Genomic DNA, 23,803 nt, shown 5'->3' with positions numbered 1-23,803 from the left:
CAAGCACATTATCTGTTTGGTTTTGTTAATGACTTTGTCCTGTACTGGAGCCTACTATTACTGTTATCTATTGAATCAAAGCATATTAAAATGTGCTTGAACAATTTTATCATTTCTTAATAATGTTTGTACTGGAAGAGAGAATGGGAGGGGGTCGTCAAAAATTTTACTGGTAAAAAACGGGGTCCCTTGGGAAAAAGGTTGGGAACCACTGGGATAGGAGACACTCCAAATACAACTCTGTTCATTCTGAGGATACGCACCTCACTCATCCTTGCAGTCTTTGGTTGGGGGTCCATGGAGCCACAGGAATCAAACTGCATCCTTGTCTTTATCCATCAGGGATATCTGCAAAAATGCCTTTGTTATGTCTGCAGTAAAGGCTATCTCATGCAATCTGAATTTAATCAGCACTTCCAGCAGATGTGGGTTCAAACTGGGCCAGTGTACAGTCATTAAGGGGTGGGGAATTTTCCTCATGTGATGATGCATCAAAAACCACTCTGAGTTTGGTTGTTGCCTTGTCCTCTCGTACAACAGCATGGTGTGGCATGTAATATTTAACTGAGTTCTTGGTCGCCCATGTGTCCTCTGACAGATCCTCACAAATCCCTTGCTGCAGGTAGTCTTTTTCACATTGTTGTAGCTGGTATACAAAGCTGCATCCATTCTCAGTTTTCTCTTTAGGGTTTCAAGATGTCTTTTGGCCACCTTTAAGTTGTATGAAAGTTGAGATCTGTCAGGTTGCCACGACAACTCAACTCGGTAGCGTCCAACTTTGAAAGTCGTTGTCTGCTCAAAGCTTTGCCAAACCTCTAAGTTTTCTGAGCTCTCTGCTGTGTTGTTAACTATGCTCAATGACTCCACTTTCCAGAATGCATGAAGTTGTTTTGAAATCTGAGTGTCTTCAGATAAGCTAATGTGCATACAAGTGGTATCTGTTACACTGGAGCTCATCACTGGACTCCAGAGAGTCCATCCAAAAATGCTTTCAGCAGCTACTAATGTCTTTGTGACTCTTTGAACATTACCAGAAACAGCTTGCCAGTAGTAATCAGCTCCTATTAAAACTTGTAGCACCTTCTAGTGGACGGTCTGCGAGCTGCCGCTCCCTTCTTTTCAGCTCTGCTTGAATCGGTCCACTTGGAACTTTAATCACAGCTGCGCATACCTGGGGGGTCTCTATTGCTTCAATCTCCAATTTTTGCTCAGTGTTCCACACGTTCTCCAGCTCATCTCTCACAATGTTGCGCTTCTCTGTCACAGGAGTAGTGGATCCAAAAACATGGAGCGTTAGCATCTCTTGTCTGATAACTGGTAGTCCAAGGGCCCTAGCGATATCCTTGTGAATGAAGCTTCGCTGGCTGCCTCCATCCAAAAGACAGCGAGATATTTTTCGGTCTTTGAGGCCCACTGTCCATGCCTTGACGGTCTGAAGCAGTACAGTGTTGAGTTTTCATCCTTGGTTGCACAGGACTTGTTACTGAAGATAACTCAGCATCTGTATGTACACTATTATTGCCGTTGTCGACCTCAGGCCTCACTTCAGATCACTCACACACTGACTGGTGGTGTCTACGTCTACATAAACCTCATTAAATTTTTGTTCTGCAAAACTTTGCTATGTGTTTTGGACCTAAACACACATAACATCTTCCAAGTTTTCTTAGCTTTTCTTTACGTGCACTTACTGAATGTTCTGGGCAATTTTCAGGTTTGTGGTTACTGCTGTCACAAAATACGCAGGTCTGGGGCACAGTGTTTGCTGTGTGCAAGGCAGTAGCTGATGGGGTGCTCCAACTTCTAGGTTTAACATCAGAAGCATAGAATGGTTTACTGCCCTGCTTTGGGGTGGAATCCTTAGCATGTCCTGGTCTGGTTAGCTGTAGCGCCCTTTCGCTGCTTTGCACCTCATTTTTCAGAAACTCTATAAGCTCTGGAACCTTCCATTCACTGTTGGATTCTGATCGCCTGGTGTAGGCTAAAGGCTGATTCATGCTTCTCTGTGAGCTCCGCAAGGGACAGACACGCACGGATTGACGGAAGCATTTTGCTCTCACACTTCTCCGTCTCCTGGAGAGTGTTGCAAAGCAATTCCCCGGCAGGACAACAGAGGGTGTAGCGCTGTTCTGTGGTATCCTGTCATGTATCTGGTCCAAGATAGTGTGTTTATATTGTGGTTTTTGTATATAAGAGACTTTTTAACACGGACAGATTTGTCTCTCATTCTCCTCCACCCCTTCTGCGCTCGCCACCTCTAAACCCACGTTTCCTGTCATTTCCGTCCACAAATAAAATGCTTGCTGCGCATCTTTTCACTCCTCCAGTCACGGGGGAATTAAACGTTCATATTTTAGAGTTTTTTCGCGAGGTATTCTTCAAGCTTCTCTGTGTCTGCCGCTAGTTATCCTTGGCTCTCTTTATGTTTTTGAGGGCGCAATGGCGGCGGTGTAGACGACAGCGGTGGCCTGACCAATCACAAGCTTGCATTCTCCGTCTCGTTCAACGGATATTTAAAAAAGTGGGCTCGACTCCATACGTACTTGCGTGCCTGCCGGGACCCTACGCAAGGACTGATAATGGCGTTGCGTGTCTCCGCACTGACGCAGACGGAGAAGCATGAATCAGTCTTAAGGCTATATCCTCTGGGATGAGCTGCAGCAGCACTGGACATAGCAGGCAGCCATAGGTCTCGCTGTGCCAAGGATTCCAAGCTGCGAATCTGAATCTCACACTCATCATACAGGTGTCTCAAAGATGCCACATCAGATGATTTCTTTACTGGTGTCAGATTTAATAATTTGGACATATGAGCACTAATCACAATGTCCTTCTCCCAAATCGACTCTGGAGGAATTCTATTGCATCATCAAAATTGTCATCTGTCATGGTGAGTCCTGCAATAGTCCATGCAGCTGCTCCAGTTAGGTAGGATCTCAAGTATGTGAACTTGTCTGTTTTACATAATCCATCATTTTTGTGAATAGCTACTTCGTACTGAGACCAAAATTCTTGCCACTGACTTATTTCACCATTGTACTGGGTTATCAGTAACTTGGGAAGTTTAACAGTTTGTCTCGACTGTGACACAAATGAACCAGAACCAGCATCACTGAATGCGCTCTTGTGGACTGACGTGACCTTTCAATTATTCCGGTAGCGCGAAACTTCCATGTCAGAAGGTGGTCCATATAATCCTGTATGTTTGAAATCTCCGTCTCCAGAGCATCTGTAGGCGTCTCCTCTTCTATGCCCATGTCCACATCTATTAAAGTTTCCTCCTTGGAAATCAAAAGTGTCAGAATCTCACGTAGCTTGTCGTTATCTGGTGTCTCCATGCCCACCTCACTCTCCAGGCGGGATAACAGCTTTGTCACCAAAGTCTGTATTGTAGCCCGTTTCTTCTTCATCTGCTCGAGCCAGTCCGTCATCTTGGCTGCTAGCAATAGCAGTTAGAACTTCACTCAGGCCCGGTGTGAAGGCGCCCATTTGCCGATCTGGCCCGCCCAGGACAGATTACAACGCCTCATGCAAATGTATTGGCTCGAGTCGATCAACAGAGGGCGCTCTAGGTTATTAATTGACAGTTTTAGATGCAGTAGAAGAAGACGCTTTGGTACAGTAGCTTGCTAAAATGGATATCAGAGCTTGGTTTAGCAAACAGAAAAACGATGCTAGCACAAGCAGGGATGACGCCAGAGCCGGATTAACACAAAGGCAAAGTAGGCACGTGCCTAGGGCCTGATTGGCTGGATGGATGGGGCCCAGACAGAGGAACAAAATTAAAAATAAATAAATTAAAAATTAAATATACAAATGTCCTATGATAGAATGTGTAGATAGGACTCCTATCTACAATTTATTTCAATATTTATTAATTAACTAAAAATAGTGACAATGTTTATCTTAACCATAGACCGTTTCATTGGCTACGTCACATTAAGGCGACACCCAATTAAGGACGTCAGAGAAGCGGTCAGAGTCAGAGCGGGACACAACAAAGCTAGCAGGTGTTTTTGAGTAGGCTAACTTTCACGATGCTTTCGGGTGCGGCAAAACGTTAAAAAAAATAAATAAATAAATGAAGAGGAACTAAAGAAGAGACAGCGGGGGGCTTTACAGTAGGGCTGTCGCGGTTGAGGAATTCCCCCTGCGGTGATTCAGGGTGGCTTAATATTGCGGTGTGCGATATTATTGCAGCCCTTTTTTATTGCAGTACTATCTAAACATAATGTTTACACATTTAAAAAAGGTTAAAAAATGCCGTGCCTTCTTTTATAACACTTTACTGAATGCAGATCAAAGGGCAGTAACGTTTGTTTCTCCGACAGTCGGAGTCCGACTGAACTTAAAAACAACAAAATTCAGGAGAAGGTTAAACTTTTAAATGCAAATTTGGCTGCAGCATCTAACAAATAAGAAACAAGTCCCCATTTTGTTTAGTTGTTTAAAATCAAGTATAAAAAATTACATGTACCGGGCGCGCGCGCGCCGGGGGGCGGACGCACTATCATTTCACTTTCACACACACGAATGACGGTGCTTTATAGCTCGGTCACGTCCTTGTTACCCACAAGGAAAGCCAGCATGTTAACCATATACGGTTTGAGAGAGGATCTGAGAGGGGTGGCAACATTTCCAGCAACACTGAAAACCCTCTTGGATGGTGCGCTCGTTGCACTAACGCACACTTACTTGCGTGCGACTCTGGCGAGCAAAGGGAATCTCTCCCGGTTGTTGCTCCACCGTGTCAGGGGGGTTTCTTTAGGGTGGATGCATTCCTCCTGCAGGTAGCGAGTGAGCTCCAGCTCGGCTCAAACTCTCTTCGGGACGGTTGCAGAAGCAGTGCTTGTCCGGGACTTCAGCAGGTCTCCGAGCATTTATTATTATTTTTTTGCCGCTGGTGGCAGCTCTGTCTCGGCCAAGGACTCTGGCTGCGCAGCAGCTGACGTACTGAAAACCAAAGTGCTCCCAAAGGAGCGAAGTAACGTTTCGTTTTGATACCAGTGCAGCCATCCTTCTCAACATGCATCACTGAGTTGAACCACGTTCAGTAATCGCGGTGGCCCATGATGCAGCGCGGTGGGCTTCTTCATATTGCGATATTTCATTTTTGCGGTTACCGTGACAGCCCTACTTTACAGAAGCTTCTGTCGGGCTGCTTGGGCAGCCGTCCGACAGCTGTGAACATGCTCGAGTCAGCAGAGCCAGAGGCCGGGCCCAAGTGGTCAGAACCGGAGGAGACATGACCCGAAGACGCAGTGGAAGATGCAGCGGAAAATGCGGCGGAAGACGCTGTAGCGCCAACGGCGTCAACATCAACGCCTTCATAGAAGGACGAACTGGAAGAACAGCAGCCAGCCAGAAGTGAGCCCAATATAGTCTTACAGGAGCCTCTAGACCCAGAAAGGGTATTAACAACTAGCTAGCTAGCCATTGCATCCTGTAGTGGTACCAAACTGATGACAGGATGCGTGAGTACTTTGCACTAAACCATCCCTCTCAAAATATTGGATATTCTTCGGCATCACAGAGGAAATCTGGAGACATAAACCGAAGCTTAACCAAGGAACATTTCTTCAGACGTGTTTCTGCTGTGATTGAGGCCCTGTGATGCTAGAAGGCTGAAGATTATCCCGGAGTGGAGCATGCTAAATGGTTTCCTTGGTAAGTGTTGCTGGTTTTATTAATTATTTTCAAATAATTTTATTAATGTTCAAATAGCAAAACAATAAGTTCACACTCTGAAAATTGACACAGGATTTCTGATTCAGCAGAGGCAACAGCCTGAATGAGCATAAAGCATGATCAAAACTTAAGATAACGTTTTCCTTTTATTAAAATACTTTCTTTTAAGATTATAGATTGTATAAAATTTATACTGTAATAATTTAAGCTGCGTGTTTATAGTTCGTTTTTGCGCCTTCAAAACATGCTTCAGTCCATTCAAATTAATCTATTTATTCTTGAATGTCTTTCCACTATCATGTGATTCATTTGTCAACATTTATAAATGTTGTAAGCTATTGTATTTAGCAGAAAATCTTTTTAATTAAATGTAGTGATTAAATATAAACAGCAAATAAGAGACACATATTTGCTCTGTTTACATAGTTTAATGACACCTAGTGGTTATTTACTGGTACCGCCTTGACAATGACACTCCCAATCGATAAGATGAGGATAATTTATTAGCATTTAATACAGCTGTGTAATTATGTATAAATGATTAATATCAAAAAATTGTCTGATAGAATGTTTTACATACAACACATGACTTATTTTGGCATACAAACAACCAATTTGTAAACAAAGACTAGGCTATGTAAAATGTGAATGAACTTTAATAAGTAACTTTGGTAAGTTTCAGATTTCAATTCATTAAATAACATCGATGGAGGGGGGCCCTAAAAATGCAGCCTGCCTAGTGTAGTCCATTTATTTAATCCGGCTCTGGATGACGCATCATCAAAAAGGCCAGTGCAGCCAGAAGATGCAGCTACAAGCGCTTCTGTTCCTCCTCTCTCCGTGCCTCCAGCACAGTCACAGCAGGCAATTGCGCCACCGAGTGGCAGCAGCACCAACATAAATCTCTGTTCAGATGACCTCGTGGTGTGCCTGGAAAATTATCCAGTTAGACTTTTCTCTGGGAAAAAACGCAGTTTTTCTTCATCATGGTACCAAAATAGAACATGGTTGGAGTTTTCAGTGAAAACAGATGCAGCAGACTGTTTCCCCTGCAGACAGTTTAGTTCTCATTCCTCATCAAACACTTTGTTACCATTTTGAATTCAGCGGTGTCTGCTGTCCTTTTGATTCAAATGTTTTAAAATGCATATTAAAGTTGAAACGGTTTTTGAACCATCTTAAATACAGGGTTGTCTGTTCTCTTTTTAGAAAGAAAACACTCTAGATTTTCTAAATCTTGTTTAGAAGACCTAGTTTACACTTCTTACCAGCTGGTAGCAGTAACCCACCAAGTCAATGTTTACCCGGAAGAAGAAGCACGCAGCCAAGAAGTAGCATGCTAACCTGATGCTAACTAGTATTCGTGATGTAAACATTATGAGAAATACGTGCAAAAAGAAGAATTTACTAAGGTATCAAGCTGCAGGGCAGGATTTGGAAGAAGACTTTTGGACCGAGTACTTTAGTGGAAATTGAGAACATTAACTGGACGTAAGGATTGTTTTGAGATGGTGACTCTGTGGAGCGCAGGTGCATCTAAGAACGGTGAGTTGCAAGTATTGGTTCAGTAAAATTGGTTACTTTGTCTTAAGTTTTGATTGCATCTTTAATTGGCATACATAATCGGAATAAAACAATGAAGAATCTTAGCTTTTCAGTCAGTTATGTAGAACAAGTTGGTAACGCAAAACGACGGATTTGACCCGGAAGTATATGTATGTAACGTCCACCGGACAGATTATAAACATGCAAAGGGGTTGATAAAAACATGGTTTACTGGGCCCCCCCAGAAAAACCCACTGCCCCTCCAGGTGAAGTCCTCTGGCGCAGGGTCTGACTTCACTCCGTTCTGAAAGTTATTGTAGTACTTACACTTCCCGAGTTTTGGCAACAAAATATTGTGGAATAAAGGCTTTTAAAATGATGATGGATGCAGCGTCTTTATCTTGAACATTTAATGCTCATTTCTTAACGTGAGAAACATCAAAAACTTTACGTCACTTTTTTCCCGTCAAGTACAACACAGGCCTTGTTCGAGTTGAGCAGCGCCTCGCCTGGAAAAAAGACGTGAGCAGATGGATGCAGCAGGGGGAGTGGCTGAAAGCCGGCGTTTAAGTCGGACAAATTTACCTACATGTGTAGCTCACAGGTGATGATGGATGAAGACATCGTGTTAGCTTTCACACTTGTTTATTTTTTTATTTTAATTCTGGTACCTGTTAGTAGCTGAAACACATCCTCATCTGCTTGTGGATATCATATATTGTACACTGAACAAAAATATAAGCCCTACACTTTAGTTTTTGCTCCCATTTTTCATGAGGTGGACTTAAAGATCTAAAATTCATTCCAGATACACAATATCACCTTTTCTCTCAAACATTGTTCATAACTCAGTCTAAATGTGTGATAGTGAACACCTGTGCTTTGCTGAGATAATCCATCCCACCTCACAGGTGTGCCACATCAAGATGCTGATCTGACATCATGAGTTGTGCACAGGTGTAGAGCCCTGCGCGGGACTGTTTTCTTCATCCCACTCCTGCCTGCTCCCGCTGAATTTCTGACCATTACCGCCCGCAACCGCAACGTGTTACACTCCTGCCCGCACCCGCAGTGTGCATGTCTAATCCCGCCCGCAACCGCAAAACTCGGAGAAATTATTACCTCACAATAAAAGAGATGTATTGAGTTTGCATCCTCTCTGGTCCTGGAGAAAACATGTCATTTTTTGGCTATACCAGGGGTTGGCAACCTGCGGCTCTTCCATCCATCTGATGCGGCTCTCTGTGCTTGTAAAATAATGAATGGATATTTAAATAAAAAGCTTTATATTTTACTGCATTAATTTTACATCTGTATGCCAATTCTAAATGTAAAGATTGTCTGCGTAAACCTGAACAGGCCCAACCTGGTCTTTCTGTGAGATCGGGTTGACGGGTCAAGCTTGTGCGTAATCATATACTGTAGGCGCTTTCTGAGCTGAAGAGCATGTGAGATTCTGGGCTTCTCCTCAGACAGGTTCCTGGATGCGTCGCCACATTGGAGACAGGAACAAGCACTATTCAGCCAAAGTTTCATAATCAGGGAACATTTTCTAAGTGACAAGTCTCTCTGAGAGACCGGGTTTGGAAAACACTCGCTTCAGTGGCAGGAACCTTCCAGCATGCGCTCTGGTTCTGCGACGCGCTCCAAGCCCCTCTCCACATCTTCAGCTCGCTGTGCACCTTACGTACGCGCCAACAGCGAGCTGCGCTGAGCAGTGTCCAGCTCAGATGTTCAGATGGGAATCTTTTCTTGGGTGATTTAGCTACATCTGTGATGTGCGTAATGAATAAAATGTCAGTTCGTCTGCATGCGTCGGGGTAATTCTTTCTCCATAAAAATAACACAACACAACACAAGCCCTGCTTTTAACTGTTTTGTTTTCTTGTGAAAATTGTTGGAAAGAGATAAAATTTAACTTGATTACCACCAGATCCGTGCACTGCGCCGTTATCTCCGTGACTGCAAATGGGGCAAAAACAAATTGATCGGATCCTGCACATCTTAACACATTGGTCAGGATTGACACACTTTGTTTTCATTTAGTTTTTAACCCTTTAACGCCGATGCGTCACCAGGATAACCGGTGACGCCTGGCGCATGTGATTTCACTCCTCGCTACTTAAACTATAAAATTCTTAAAAAAAACAAACAAAGGAGCTACTGTGTGGTGCTTAAAGGGTTAATGAAATCCAGGCCGTTTTATATTCTATTCTCCTCTGTAATCAGGCAGTGATCGAGGTCGCTTTTCTAAGAGAGACGTGAATGAGAAATATTAACACAGTCGGAGAAACTCCTCCAAATGTCTGACTTGCCTTGCTTTGGTTTTTGTGTCATAAAGACCTTGTTTCAGCTTCTTTTCAACATCAGTTGCCGACTCCATCATACTCATCCCCATCCCGCACTGTTTCTTTTAGCCGACCATTCCCACCCGCAGCTAAATTCACACCACCCGCTCCCACAAGACTTGTGTTGGGTCCCGCGGGACTTGGCGGGACCCAATCCCAATGCAGCCCTCTACACAGGTGTACCTTAGACTGCCCACAATAAAAGGCAACCCTGGAATGTGCAGTTTTGTCTCACAACAAAATGTCACAGATGCCACAAGCATTGAGGGAGCGTGCAATTGGCATGCTGACAGCAGGAATGTTAACCAGATATGTTGCTCGTGCATTGAATGTTCATTTCTCCACCATAAGCCGTCTCCAAAGGCGTTTCAGAGAATATGGCAGTACATCCAACAGGCCTCACAACCGCAGACGACGTGTAACCACACTAGCCCAGGACCTCCACATCCAGCAGGTTCACCTCCAAGATCGTCTGAGACCAGTCACTCAGACAGCTGCTGAAACAATTGGTTTGCATAACCAAACAGTTTCTGCACAAACTGTCAGAAACCGTCTCAGAGAAGCTCAACTGCATGCTTGTCGTCCTCATCAGGGTCTTGACCTGACTCCAGCTTGTCGCCGTAACAGACTTGAGTGGGCAAATGCTCACATCCGAAGGCGTCTGGCACATTGGAGAGGTGTTCTCTTCACGGATGAATCTCGGTTTACATTGTTCAGGGCAGATGGCAGACAGCGTGTGCGGCATCGTGTGGTTGAGCGCTTTGCTGATGTCAATGTTGTGGATCGAGTGGCCCAAGATGGTGGTGGGGTTATGGTATGGGCAGGCATCTGTTATGGACGAAGAACACAGGTGCATTTTATTGATGGCATCTTGTATGTACAGAGATACCGTGATGAGATCCTGAGGCCCATTGTTGTGCCGTACATCCATGAACATCACCTCATGTTTCAGCAAGATAATGCACGGCCCCATGTTGCAAGGATATGTACACAATTCTTGGAAGCTGAAAATGTCCCAGTTCTCTCATGGCCAGTATATTCACCGGACATGTCACCAGTTGAGCATGTTTGGGATGTGCTTGACCGGAGTATACGACAGTGTGTACCATTGCCCACTAATATCCAACAACTTCGCACAGTCATTGAAGAGGAGTGGACCAACATTCCACAGGCCACAATTGACAATCCGATAAACTCTATGCGAAGATGTGTTGCACTGCATGAGGCAAATGGTGGTCACACCAGATACTGACCGGTTCTGAGTCCCCAGACCCCCAATAAAGCAAAAAAACTGCACATTCCAGGGTGGCCTTTTATTGCGGGCAGTCTAAGGTACACCTGTGCACTACTCATGATGTCTGATCAGCATGTTGATGTGGCACACCTGTGAGGTGGGAAGGATTATCTCAGCAAAGCACAGGTGTTCACTATCACACATTTAGACAGATTTGTGAAGAATGTTTGAGAGAAATGATGATAGTGTATCTGGAATTAATTTTAGATCTTTAAGTCCATCTCATGAAAAATGGGAGCAAAAACAAAAGTGTTGCATTTATATTTTTGTTCATTGTATATATAGAGATGACTGACTTAATGATAAATAAAGGTTAGCAGCTGCAGGTTTAGTGTGCTCATAGGAAACGTGACAAAAGAACACAAATCACATTTCTCTTTATGGCCTATAGAGTTGTCATCATCAACGAAACAATATTTACAGAATACATGTGAGCAACTAACATTTCATGTTCGACCACCGGATGTTTGGATCAAAATGTGAACCAATCAGATCTTAGCTCAGGTGAGAGCCAGGCGTTTCCCGTCATCCCCTAGGTTTAGCAGCTGGTGGAGAGCAACTGCAGCGCCTTGCTCCAAAATCTGCGGCCGCCTTGATCTCACAAGGTTATCGTTGCCCATGTATGCAGGACGTCAGAGCAAGTCGGATACAAATCTAATCGGCATGCACTGAGCGCAGATCACCGGTGATCGAATCTCCGCAGAACGGGCTAATCTCGAACAAGGTCACATTCACCGAAGAAGAGAGCATTTGCTGAAAGCTCCCTTCAAAATAAAATACTTGCACAAATACATTTTCAGTGCCAACAGGACTGTATTGCTATAGCAACTAAAAACTTAAATGACAAATAAGTCACAAAAGGGGAAAAAAACGAAATGATGAGATCCTTTTCAGAACTGTTTAATTTAAAGTTTCGTTCTGAACAAAGTTTAATTACAACAATCCAACAAAACGCAGCCTGGTTTTGTATTCTTAACAGTTTAAACATGTTTTAAAAGGAGACATGTGTGACGTGTCAAAAAGCGGCAACTGCTCAACTATTACTAAAACCAGTAACAGAGTGAAAAATATCAAAATATTGTAGGCAGAGATAGGCTACAACTTCTGGATCAATTGTATACAAATTGTTTTATTTATTATTTTCTGTTGAAAGAACTTTGACGTACATGAGCGAACGGTAATGGTTGCTGTAGCCTGTTGTGATCTGTTAACGCAGCTCACGGTTGTCTTAGGGTGGGTGGGCGCAACGCACAATGTCACGACTGCTGTGATTCCCGGTGTTTTCTTCACTGTGGGAAATGGGTAATAATGGCTTTTTGATGGGAAAAGGTTTGTGACCCCTGCACTGGAACAAAGACTGCTTGTGAACAAGAGGAGTCCCCTCTCATTTCCCTGATTGATTTCATTAATAGTGACTGGAACCCATCGCTGAAACCCGACAGAAGACCGCCCTTCGCCTCAAAACAAAAACTCTTCGGGTCTACACATTTCACGTTAACGCCACATTTGGCTTCAAAAACAGTTTTGCAGGTATGTTTACCACAGAGGTCACAGGCAATGTTTTTTCTTCTGTGTGAACTCATGTGACTTTTTAAACGTACCTTTCGGCCAAATTTTTGACCACAGAGCTCAAAGGAAAAAGGTTTCTCTCTTGTGTGGACTCTCATGTGACTGTTTAAACTTGTCTTATAGCTAAATCTTTGACCACTGAGCTCACAGGCAAAAGGTTTCTCTCCTGCGTGGATTATCATGTGTAACGTACAAAAGGGTCCATTTTCACCTACATATTGACCACATAATAACCTTTCATTTGCAGACATAAACCCACTATCCATCAGGCCTCCAAATCCAGAAGGTTCTAGTCAGTGATTGTTTGCATACAAGAAGACATAACAAAACTGTCAACGTCTCCTGCAAATGTCCTGCACTCTCTGCGTAAATGCCAGACTGCTGCTTCCTCACTCTAAATAAAAATAAAACCTTCTTGGCTCCTACCAGACTTTACAACTCATAAGCTTAAATAATCATGTGTTGAATGAACAAGGGGTTTAAATCAAATGTTTGAATAATCTGTGCTTAAAACAATGATGGCTTTAAAATGAATATTGCTTTTACAATGATCCATTTCAGAGCTAATGATCAGTATGAGTTGATTTAACAAGTTAATCATTGTTTACACTCATACACATTACAATAAGATATTCATTAAGGTTAATACTCACCTCACATAAGACTTTTAAAGAATCTCATTCACGAAGTGTTAAAAACAACTTTTGAAGAAGTGGCTTTCTGAGGAATGTTTGGTAAAGACTCAAAAACGTGTCAAATTCTGCTTTGCCAAACTTGCCCAAAACTCATAACATTGTGGTTTACTAAAAGAAGAATTACTTCCCAATTAAATCAGTTTCTAGCTGACTCTTGACCCGGCCAAATTGGGAACAAGCATTCTTGAAACCAGCTTCTTTGACCTCCACTCAAAGCCTCTCTGCAACAACGTGGCTGATATCAGACAAACGGCTCTTCTAAGCACCAACAAACAGCCTGAAGCTTGGTTTATGCTTGACGCATTCACTTTCCGCACGGTGATGCGGCTCGCGGATGGAACGCGCTTCACAACTCGCAGTGTTTATGGTTCATGCGGCTTGTCTCTGCGGTGAGCCAATATTCTCCCAAACTGAACGGGGCAGCATGGAGCTCTACAGCATGCATCCAACACTACACCATAGTAGAAGTAGAAATGACTTTACAACACGGCATTTCAGCATTTTTAACAGCGTTCTCATCTTTTCCGACAGTGCGAGCTATTTCTCTCCAAGAATTGTTAACATGTTGATCACGGTGATCTCTGAGAGCTGAATCATACAAATGTCTGTATTTACAAACCTCTGGCGTACTAGTTCTTGCCGGTCCGCCATGTTTTTCCGCGTCCGTCCGTCCGTCCGCGTGGTTAGAAATTTTCCGAGGTGTGCGTTGCGGAAATTCTGGGCCGTGCGGAGGCGCGGTGGAGGGGCGTGGTTGTTAAAATGATGCAAAATGACGCAACTTTTCCGCGGGAAGCAGTGCGGACCTCGCGGACGCGTCAAACATAAGCCAACCTTTAGACGCAACCAAGCATTCCAGCTTCCTGCCGTCACCTGGAGAGATCTCAGACTAGACGGGTCCTATCGGGGCTTATCTATGGGTTCCTGATATCAGAAGTCCACTCCACCGGCAGTGACCTGCACAACCTCTCGACCCCTTGGATCAAACAAGTCTCCACACAAAGGGTGCTTAGACGTGGCACAGATTGCATTGGATTGTTTTTAAATAAACAACCCTCTAGTTATAAACAACAACAAATTCTCTTAGATACAAAGAATAGTTTTGCTACAACATCTAACTTCCATTAGATTTCACACATCACATTAAATCACCTCATATCCATTACATCACATCTCATAATTCATATCTTGTCATGTAATCATTAGTTTAAGGAAAAAAAATAAATTCATTTTATAAACTTTATACCTGATTCTGTCTGAATTAGTACGAAGTGTGTTTATGGTCCCTAAAGAAGCAAAGAACCCTAGAATCTTTGATTAAACATTCAAAGACCAATCAGGTTGATATTTCATATTTACATGGAATCATCACATCTTATTGGTCATAATTAATTTGTAGTTTCATTACACATGTGCCTGTTTAAAGTTTCCTTATGGCCAAATCTTTGACCACAGAGGTCACAGGCATAAGGCGTCTGTACCGCATGGCCTCTCATGTGACTGTTTAAAGTAGCCTTTTGGCCAAATCTTTCACCACAAAGCCCACAGGCAAAAGGTTTCTCTCCAGTGTGGACTCTCATGTGACTGTTTAAACTTGTCTTATAGTTAAATCTTTCTCCACAGAGCTCACAGGCAAAATGTTTCACTCCTGTGTGGATACTGATGTGACTGTTTAAACTTTTCTTGCAGCTAAATCTTTGTCCACAGCGCTCACAGGCAAAAGGTTTCACTCCTGTGTGGACTTTAATGTGACTGTTTAAAGTTGTCTTACGGTTAAATCTTTTTCCACAGAGCTTACAGGCAAAAGGTTTCTCTCCTGTGTGTACTCTCATGTGATCGTTTAAATTTGTCTTACTCCTAAATCTTTTTCCACAGAGCTCACAGGCAAAAGGTTTCTCTCCAGTGTGGACTCTCTTGTGAATGTTTAAACTTGTCTTATGGACAAATCTTTGATCACAGAGCTCACAGGCAAAAGGTTTCACTCCTGTGTGGACTCTCTTGTGAATGTTTAAAGTAGCCTTATGGCCAAATCTTTGACCACAGCGCCCACAGGCAAAAGGTTTCTCTCCTGTGTGTACTCTGATGTGACTTTTTAAATTTGTCTTATTCCTAAATCTTTTTCCACAGAGCTCACAGGCAAAAGGTTTCTCTCCAGTGTGGACTCTCATGTGGCTGTTTAAACTAGTCTTATAGTTAAATCTTTCTCCACAGAGCTCACAGGCAAAATGTTTCACTCCTGTGTGGACACTGATGTGACTATTTAAAGTTTTCTTGCAGCTAAATCTTTGTCCACAGAGCTCACAGGCAAAAGGTTTCACTCCTGTGTGGACTTTAATGTGATTGTTCAAAGTTGTCTTACGGCTAAATCTTTTTCCACAGAGCTTACAGGCAAAAGGTTTCTCTCCTGTGTGTACTCTCATGTGACTTTTTAACTTTGTGTTTTGGTCAAATCTTTGACCACAGAGCTCACAGGCAAAAGGTTTCTCTCCTGTGTGGACTATAATGTGACGGTTTAAATTGGTCTTATAGCTAAATCTTTCTCCGCAGAGCTCACAGATAAAAGGTTTCTCTCCAGTGTGGATTCTCATGTGACTTTTTAAACTTGTCTTATGGCTCAATCTTTTCCCACAGAGCTCACAGGCATAAAGTTTCTGTCCTGTGCAGACACTCATTTGAGTCTTGAAATGTGATTTTACACTAAATGTTTTTCCACCGTCATCACAACTAAATGATTTTAGTTCTTTCTGCACTTTCCTGCATGAGTTTAAATGTTGCTTCACTCTGACACATTTATTTTTAACCAAACAGCCCAGTGACCTTTTTGCTGAATGACCGGTCACTCTCACATGTTTCTGGAGAGACTGCTTGCCGAGAAATGTTTTACCACACTCAGGGCAGCTAAAAGATTTGTTGACGGTGCTAACATCTGACTCAGAAGACCTGTTCTCATTCCAGTTATCTTCTTCATCTCCAGTTTCAAGCATAGAGTCTGACAGATCAGAGTCTACATTTGCATCATCATACTCTTCATCATCTCCACTAATTTCAGTTCCTGAAGAATCAGATGTCTGTTCATGAGGGTTCAGGTCTTGTTTCCAGCTAGCTTCTACTCCTCCACCAGTTTCTGCTGTCATCTGGTCAGCTGAGCAGCTTGCTGAAACATCTCGGTCTTCTATTTCCTGCTGATGAAGCTGTGAGAACAGAGGTTTCTCTTCATTATCCTCGCTCTTTATACTGACTACAGTGAAATTAAACCTGGCAGCATCAGTGTCCTTCAAATGGAGCTGCTCTCTCTCAAGATTGGTCCAGATTTCATCCTGATCCTCCTTTATGTGGATGTGTTCTGGGTCCTTCTGGTCCACACCAGCACAGTGTTCCTCAGGAGCTTCTTCTTTAACCAGCACCATCTGATTAACATCTGTAGGAAACACAAACATTATGTGAGCTTCACAAAGCCATGTGTTTCATCAAATGAAAGGGGTTAGCTTGCTGCCAGGACACAGGTTGGACCGCCCTGACGATAAGGTTGATAATGAATATTTCTGAACTTATCCATTATCCGGTATATCCAGACTCCTTACGCCCCATAGGACACAAGACACTTTATCTAATTCCCTTTAACAATATGTCTTAAATCTAAAGTGTTTTAATAATGTAGAATGCTCTACAGCAGGGGTGTCAAACTCAAATTCACACTGGGCCAACAGAAGAAATGGGACAATGTCGCGGGCCAAACCATTTTTTGAAAAAATGATGGCAAATGTCCACATCTTCCTCTATCTACAGATAAGTACTGTTGACGAACCTTTTCATTTGGAAACAAACTTAAGTTTGCCGTAACACTGAATGTGGAATAATCAAATTACACACGAGTATGTCAAATAAAACCTGTCAGTGGTATTTGTTACTTATTGTTTTAATTATTTCTATCCCTAAAAATGAGTAACTATAGCTAATTTATATTTTTAATAATTTGAATCTTCTAAGTGAAAAAATTACTAATTATCTTCAATGAAAATATATCAGCAATTAACATTCATGCTTTGGAGCAGAAAAAGGGCATAAAACCAAAATAATCCAAGCTCAGTTTGCTCCACTCTGATTTACTGTGATGCTCACCTGTTCAAGCCAGACCTGCATCTCTGGGTTTGGGCTCTGAGCTGAGGAAGGAGTTCATCAGTGAGACTCCTGTGTTGTTTTGTTTATCTTCGTCACAGACAACAGTTGCTCAGTAGGAGGAGTTTTTTCAGTTTGTCCAAGACTGAGGACTAAAGCCTGGATTATGCTTCTCCGTCAGCTCCGCAAGGGACAGACACGGACGGATTGACGGAAGCGTTTTGCTCTCATACTTCTCCGTCTCCTGGAGAGTGTTGCAAAGCAATTCCCCAGCAGGACTATAGAGGGCGTAGCGCTGTTCTGTGGTATTCTGTCATGTATCGGTCCAAGATAGTGTGTTTATATTGTGTTTTTTGTATATAAGAGACTTTTAACACGGACATATTTGTCTCTCATTCTCCTCCACCTCTTCATGCGCTCCCCACCTCTAAACCCACGTTTCCTGTCATTTCCGTCCACAAATAAAACGCTTGCTGTTTATCTTTTCACTCCTCCAGTCACGGGAGAATTAAACGTTCATATTTTTAGAGTTTTTTCGCGAGGTATTCTTCAAGCTTCTCCGTGTCTGCCGCTAGTTATCCTCGGCCCTCTTTGCAAAGGCGGCGCTGTAAACAACAGCGGCGTCCTGACCAATCACAAGCTTGCGTAATCCGTCTCATTCGACGGATGTTTAAAAAAGTGGGCTCGACTCCGTACGTACTTGCGTGCCTGCCGGAGCCCTACGCAAGGACGGATAATGGCGTTGCGCGTCTCCGCACTGACGCAGATGGAGAAGCATAAATCAGGCTTAACGCTGCAGACGCCAATGCTAGTAGCATGGACATTAATAACCATAAAAGACATACTAGTTTTTCTCCTTGAAGAATAAACATGTCAGCCTGGCCTGCCAGACTCCTCCTCTGTTTATTTCTGCACAGAGAAAGTGTCTGGTATCCCACAGGCAGAGAGGCACATGAGGGGCGGGACTAGGCAGCTCAAAAACAACCAATCAGAAATAAGACAGAAATGCTGACTGTACCGCACGACGCTGTAGTTTTTCAGCTGTAGTCAAAAATGGCGTCTGGCGACAGCGCAAACATCTTTCTTTAGAAGAAAGGCTTTTAGCGCTTCTACTTGTTGTGGTTTTAAAGACGTGTCCAAGTCATTTAGGAGGAAAGAGCCACAGCGAACTCTGCTTCAGTCGCCATGTTTATGACAAACTCGGCATTATGGTGTGTGACAGTCAAAAACGTGGCATTAGAGACTCCAGCAGCCATAGTTAAATGTTTACCTGGGGGCCAGAGTGGGCGATATTAAATCTTACCTGAAACTGCTGGCTAAGGATAAGCGTAAATACAGTAAGATTGTTATTCACGCTGGCGGTAACGACACCTGGTTATGCCAGTTGGAGGTCACTAAAATTAATGCTGCTTTGGTGTGTAAGTTTGCCAAAACAACGTCGGAGTCCGTAATTTTCTCTGGCCCCCAGCCTGATTGGACCAGTGACGACATGTTTAGCCGCATGCTGTCCTTCAACCGCTGGTTGTCTAGGTGGTGTCCTGAAAACAACATGGGCTACACTGATAATTGGAAAACTTTTTGGGGAAAACCAGGTATGATGCAAAGAGTCAGCATCCATCCCTCTTTGGATGGAGCAGCTCTTCTTTCTAGGAACATGGCCAATTTTATTAGTCCTACATGACAACCCAGGGTCCAGACCAGGAAGCAGAGTTGTAATTTAACACACCCCTCTGCAGCTTCTGTACTGTTACCCACCCACTACCCCATAGAGACAGTGTCCTGCCCACGGCCAAAATCACACAGATTAAATATCAGGCTTAATAAAGCAAATCATGGAAATCTCATAAATATTAGAAAAAATTCAACTGAGCAGAAAACTAGAAAAATTAAATGTGGGTTGTTGAACATTAGGTCTATTTTTCTAAGTCGTTGTTAGTTAATGACTTGATTTGTGATGATCAGACTTCTTTGCTCTCTCACAGAATCCTGGCTGCAGCAAGAGGACTATGTTAGTTTAAATGAGTCGACTCCTTTTAATTATTTAAATCATCATATTGCTCAAAGTACAGGGCGAGGAGGAGGAGTAGCAACCATTTTTCATTCAGAACTTTTAATCAATCCCTTACCAGTTAATAGTTACAGTTCTTTTGAACATCTTATTCTTAGTTTTCCTAATCCAAATTGCGAAACTGTAAAACGACTCTTGTTTGTAGTTTTGTATCGTCCACCAGGCCCTTACTCTGAGTTTTTGGATCAGATCTCTGATTTTTTTTTTCTGATTTGGTGCTAAATACTGATAAGGTCATTGTAGTGGGGGATTTTAACATTCATGTGGACATTGAAAATGATAGCCTTCATGTAGCCTTTAGTAATATCTTAGACTCAATTGGTTTTACCCAAAGAATACATAGCTCCACCCACTCCTGCCATCATTCATTAGACCTTGTGTTGACTTATGGCAGGGATTCCCAAAGTGTGGTGCACGCACCCCTGGGGGTGCGCGAGCTGCCGCTAGGGGGTGCGCGAGGTGAAAAGTGTAATGGCTGCGGAGCTCAGAGAAGTCTGTCATATGTCACCATTAGCGTAGAAACTCATTTGTGGGTGGGCCAAAGAAAAAGTAAGTGGGCACAATAAATGTAATTGAAAACAAGTGTATTTTTGCGCGCGCGTGTCCTCCATATGTGCCCTAGCTTCATAATAACAATGCGCCGAGCTTCAACACTCTGGCCTGCGCACGCCGATATGTTCCGTATTTGATCATTTTTAACGGTGTTGGAGGAATCTGAAGGTGGTGAGTCATTCTGGCAGATTGTAATTAACACCTGTCTCATGCAGGTGTTCTGACATTGTAAACCTCACACACAGAACATTGTGGATGTAACTAAATAACAAGAAATGATTCCCATTCAGGCTATTGACAGCGCGCTGAAGATCTGAAGTTCAGAGTGCGTCTGTCAGAGGTCAGACGCGTTCCAGCAGAACCACGGCTCACGGGTGCACAAGTGAGCACATCTGGGCTGGGCAGAAGTCATTTTACAACATTGGTTTAAATAGCACGAGACGCGGTGACTTGAGCGGCTGTGCCGCGCGCGCGCACACACACACACACATGCACACAGATTCAATAAGCGCACACGCTGCTTTAACTCCGGCGCGCAGTCAGACTGAAGGCAGAAATGAACGCTGCCTCCACCGTGATAAAAACTTTTAAGAGGTTATTTTTCATTCAAGGTCAAATTAAGATATTAGCTTCTGGGATGAGTCGGGTCCGCTCCAGCCAATGACTCCTCATGAACCTGACCACATCTCATGTTACTGCAGCATTTGTTATTCCAGTCAGCGTGGCAGCGGATCGCAGATTCAGCCACACCATAAAACAGCAATAAGTCGGTCTGAGGTAAAAGTGAACATCATGGCTATATCTTGTCCCCAATTGACATTTGATTACGCACAAGTAGGTGATCAGCTCAGGTTTACGCAGAGCAGAAGGAAGGAGAGCGCTCTGGCCGCACAGGTTAAACGTTCCTACTTTAAGAAACCCGTTAAATTGCATTGTTTATGTGCTACCTGGGCACTCTAAATATTTATTTAAAATGAAATCAAAAGAAATTGTAATGGTATCGAATGTTTACTAATTACTATCTAAAAAATGAAAGTGATGGGGAATTTTTTTTAACCCTGTTATATATATATATATATATAGAGCCATGCCCCGATGTGGGGGCGGGGGGGGGGGGGGGGGGGGGGGGGGCGTCGACATGGTCGGGACATAGAAGGGGGTGCGCGGCTAAAAAAGTTTGGGAACCACTGACTTATGGCATAGAGTGTGAGGAAATAACTATTTCCACATAATCCAGTCCTCTCGGACCACTTTTTGATGACCTTTGAGTTTTTTATAACTGAGTACTCGAGACATGAAAGTAAATTTCACTATAGACGGTGTAGCGTTAGGAAGTATATGCCTTAACAGCTGCCCCTTCACACAGTAACACCACCAAGGTCGGACGCTTGGTTCAGTATGTTTACATTCCAGGAGAAGAGACAGAAGAACAGAAGAACGCTTTTGATGGAGTAATCAAAGTACTTTATTTGTGATAAGCTAATCAAAACATTTGTTGATCATTAATAATCAAGTGAATGATCTGTGAAATAAAGATGTCATGAGTTATGTGTTTAAATGAATAAACAGGGCTGCCCAGACACACTGATATGCATTACCATGGAAACGCATGACACATTGTTTTCAACCAATCAGAACTTTCGTCTGTGGTAGGGCAGAATCTGGTTTGTTTATGAAAGTAGTCCAATCCGGTTTACTAAGATTCTCAAACAACTGGGAGATATAAAAAGAAGGCAACGCCATTTTAAGTCAGTTCCACGTTACGTCCGACTTTCAGCAGTTACGTATTAAACTCAGCTCCAGGACATCCTAGTTCCTAAGGATTTCCATCGTCATCATTAAGAAGTTCAGACTGGCCAGCTGGACTTCCTACTTTGAGCTGAAATCTGTCAAGCTGGAGATTTTCCGTCGTTTTTACCAACGAGGCGACGGTCCTTCAAAATAAGAGTGAACTTGTTGACGCCTGCCGCTTCACCTGAGTCGACCCTTCAGACGGGCGTTGTTTGCTGTGACCGCTGTCTCAACCAGCTCCAGTATCGCCGAAGGTCCGAGACCTGGCAATTCCTGATCTACACGGGAGACTCCATCTAAGGAACGGCAAAATGGCGGCTCATGTCATCAGCTTCTGAAGCCTCGTGGTAGCCTAGTCAAAACAACCAGATTCGCTACTCAGCCTAGAGATTCTGAACAAAACACACACACACACACACACACACCAAACCATCTACATCCATATGCATCCATCATTGAGATAGTCCTGGTAGATTGTAAGAATTTATAATTATAGAAATTAAAGATTCTTAAACAATCCCAACTTTCTCTCTTTCTTGTCTCTCAGTCAATACAAAGTGTTGAAGTAAACTCCCTGATGATAAAAACAACCACTTCTGATTGATTATTTAGATTTGTATAAATATACAAAATCAGGTAATTAAATTATCTAATTACAGTATATAAATATACAAACTTCAAATCACAACAACGGTCTCTATCTGACAACGCTGTTGCATCTTTTAAATCAACTGTTCCATCTTTACTGTCTTCAGCATCTCAGAGGAACATATCAGAGGACAATATTTTTATTTCTAGCCCTTCACAAATTTACTTAGTTCATAATGTTACTTCCTCTTTACGTGTGGCATTAGATGAAGTTGCACCTTTAAAAAAGAAGGTAATTAGGGACAGGAAGTTGGCTCCCTGGTTTAATTCTCATTTACAAACTTTAAAACAAAACTAGAAAATTGGAGAGAACATGGTGCTCTACACACCAGGAGGAGTCCTACTTATCCTGGAAAAATAGTCTTGTTCATAAAAATAAGCTTCAACTGTCATTATCATGCCCTGATCTCTGTGTTTTCCTGTCTCCCTGCAGCAGCAGCAGCAATCTAGCTGATTAATTCCACCTGTGCTGCTCCCTATTTAAGCACCGGTCTCCTGCTGCTCAGTGGGAGATCGTCTGCTGCCCTGTCACAGTCCTTCGAGCGCTTGAACCTGTCTGCCTGCCTGCCTGTTTATTCCTGACCTCTGCCTGCCTGACCATGGAACCTGCCTGCCTGCCTGACCACGGAGCCTGTCTGCCTGCCTGTTGCCCGACCTCAGTCTGTCTGACCACAGAGCCTGTCTATTGCCTCAATTCCAGTCTGAATCTGAGTACTCACCTTCATCTGCATCCCTCACCGCTGAACACAGCTGCTGTTTTCAGAAGGCCACGCCACCCGGAACTGACTCCAGCTGGTACCGATCGCTTTAACAAGTCCTTAAATAAACGCTTTAAAACTTTCTCTGTTTGGCTGTTGTTGGATTTGGCTGTTCTTCACTAGGTCTGACCGTGACAGTACAATCTCACCATTTTAACATGGATCCGCAGCCAAGTACTGAATGGTGTGCTAAGGTAGAGGGTTCTATCATGGCTCTGGAGAGCAGCGTTCATGAAATTGTTCAGGGAATGGCTAACCTTAAATATATTCACTCCACCAGCAGCGCCGCAGCTTCTCCCAGAGGACTTCTGGTTGACCCTATCTGGAAGCCCAAGTTGCCTCCTCTTGGTTTGCCGGAGAACCGGAACAATGCAGACCCTTTTTATACTCAGTGCTCCCTTACATTTGAGCTGCAGCCATCGTCCTTCCCCTCCGTGCGGGCCAAAGTAGCCTACACTATCTCTCTCCTGTCAGGTCAAGCCAGGCAGTGGCTGGGAGAGCAATGCTGTCATTTCAAGAATTCTCAGAAGAATTAAAGAGTCTTTGAACCAGTTCGCCCTGAACGAGAGGCAGCTCAGGATTTGTTCTCCCTCAAACAGGGGGTGAGACCAGTAACAGAATATATTATAGACTTTCATGCTCTAATGTCCAGTAGTCACTGGAATGACTATGCTTTATTTGATGCATTTTATCAAGTACTGTCTGAACAAATCAAGGATGAGTTGGCGGCCAGA

General features: G+C 43.2%; 1 protein-coding gene across 2 annotated transcripts in view; it reads right to left on the bottom strand.

Moving 5' to 3' along the window:
• Positions 1-11,759: 11,759 nt before the first annotated feature.
• The window catches only part of LOC139070246 (zinc finger protein 93-like), a 51,409-nt gene continuing 39,365 nt past the window's right edge, over positions 11,760-23,803 (bottom strand). For both annotated transcript variants that reach the window (XM_070551988.1, XM_070552011.1), the window contains one exon: positions 11,760-16,554. In XM_070551988.1, coding sequence (XP_070408089.1) covers positions 14,525-16,554 — 2,030 coding nt within the window. In that variant the 3' untranslated portion in view covers positions 11,760-14,524. The remainder of the gene's footprint in view (positions 16,555-23,803) is intronic.

The sequence above is a fragment of the Nothobranchius furzeri genome, chromosome 1, assembly GCF_043380555.1.
Source record: "Nothobranchius furzeri strain GRZ-AD chromosome 1, NfurGRZ-RIMD1, whole genome shotgun sequence".
Classification (NCBI taxonomy): Eukaryota; Metazoa; Chordata; class Actinopteri; order Cyprinodontiformes; family Nothobranchiidae; genus Nothobranchius; species Nothobranchius furzeri.
The sequence above is the reverse complement of the archived record's forward strand: the minus strand, read 5'-3'. Positions and strand labels throughout refer to the sequence as shown.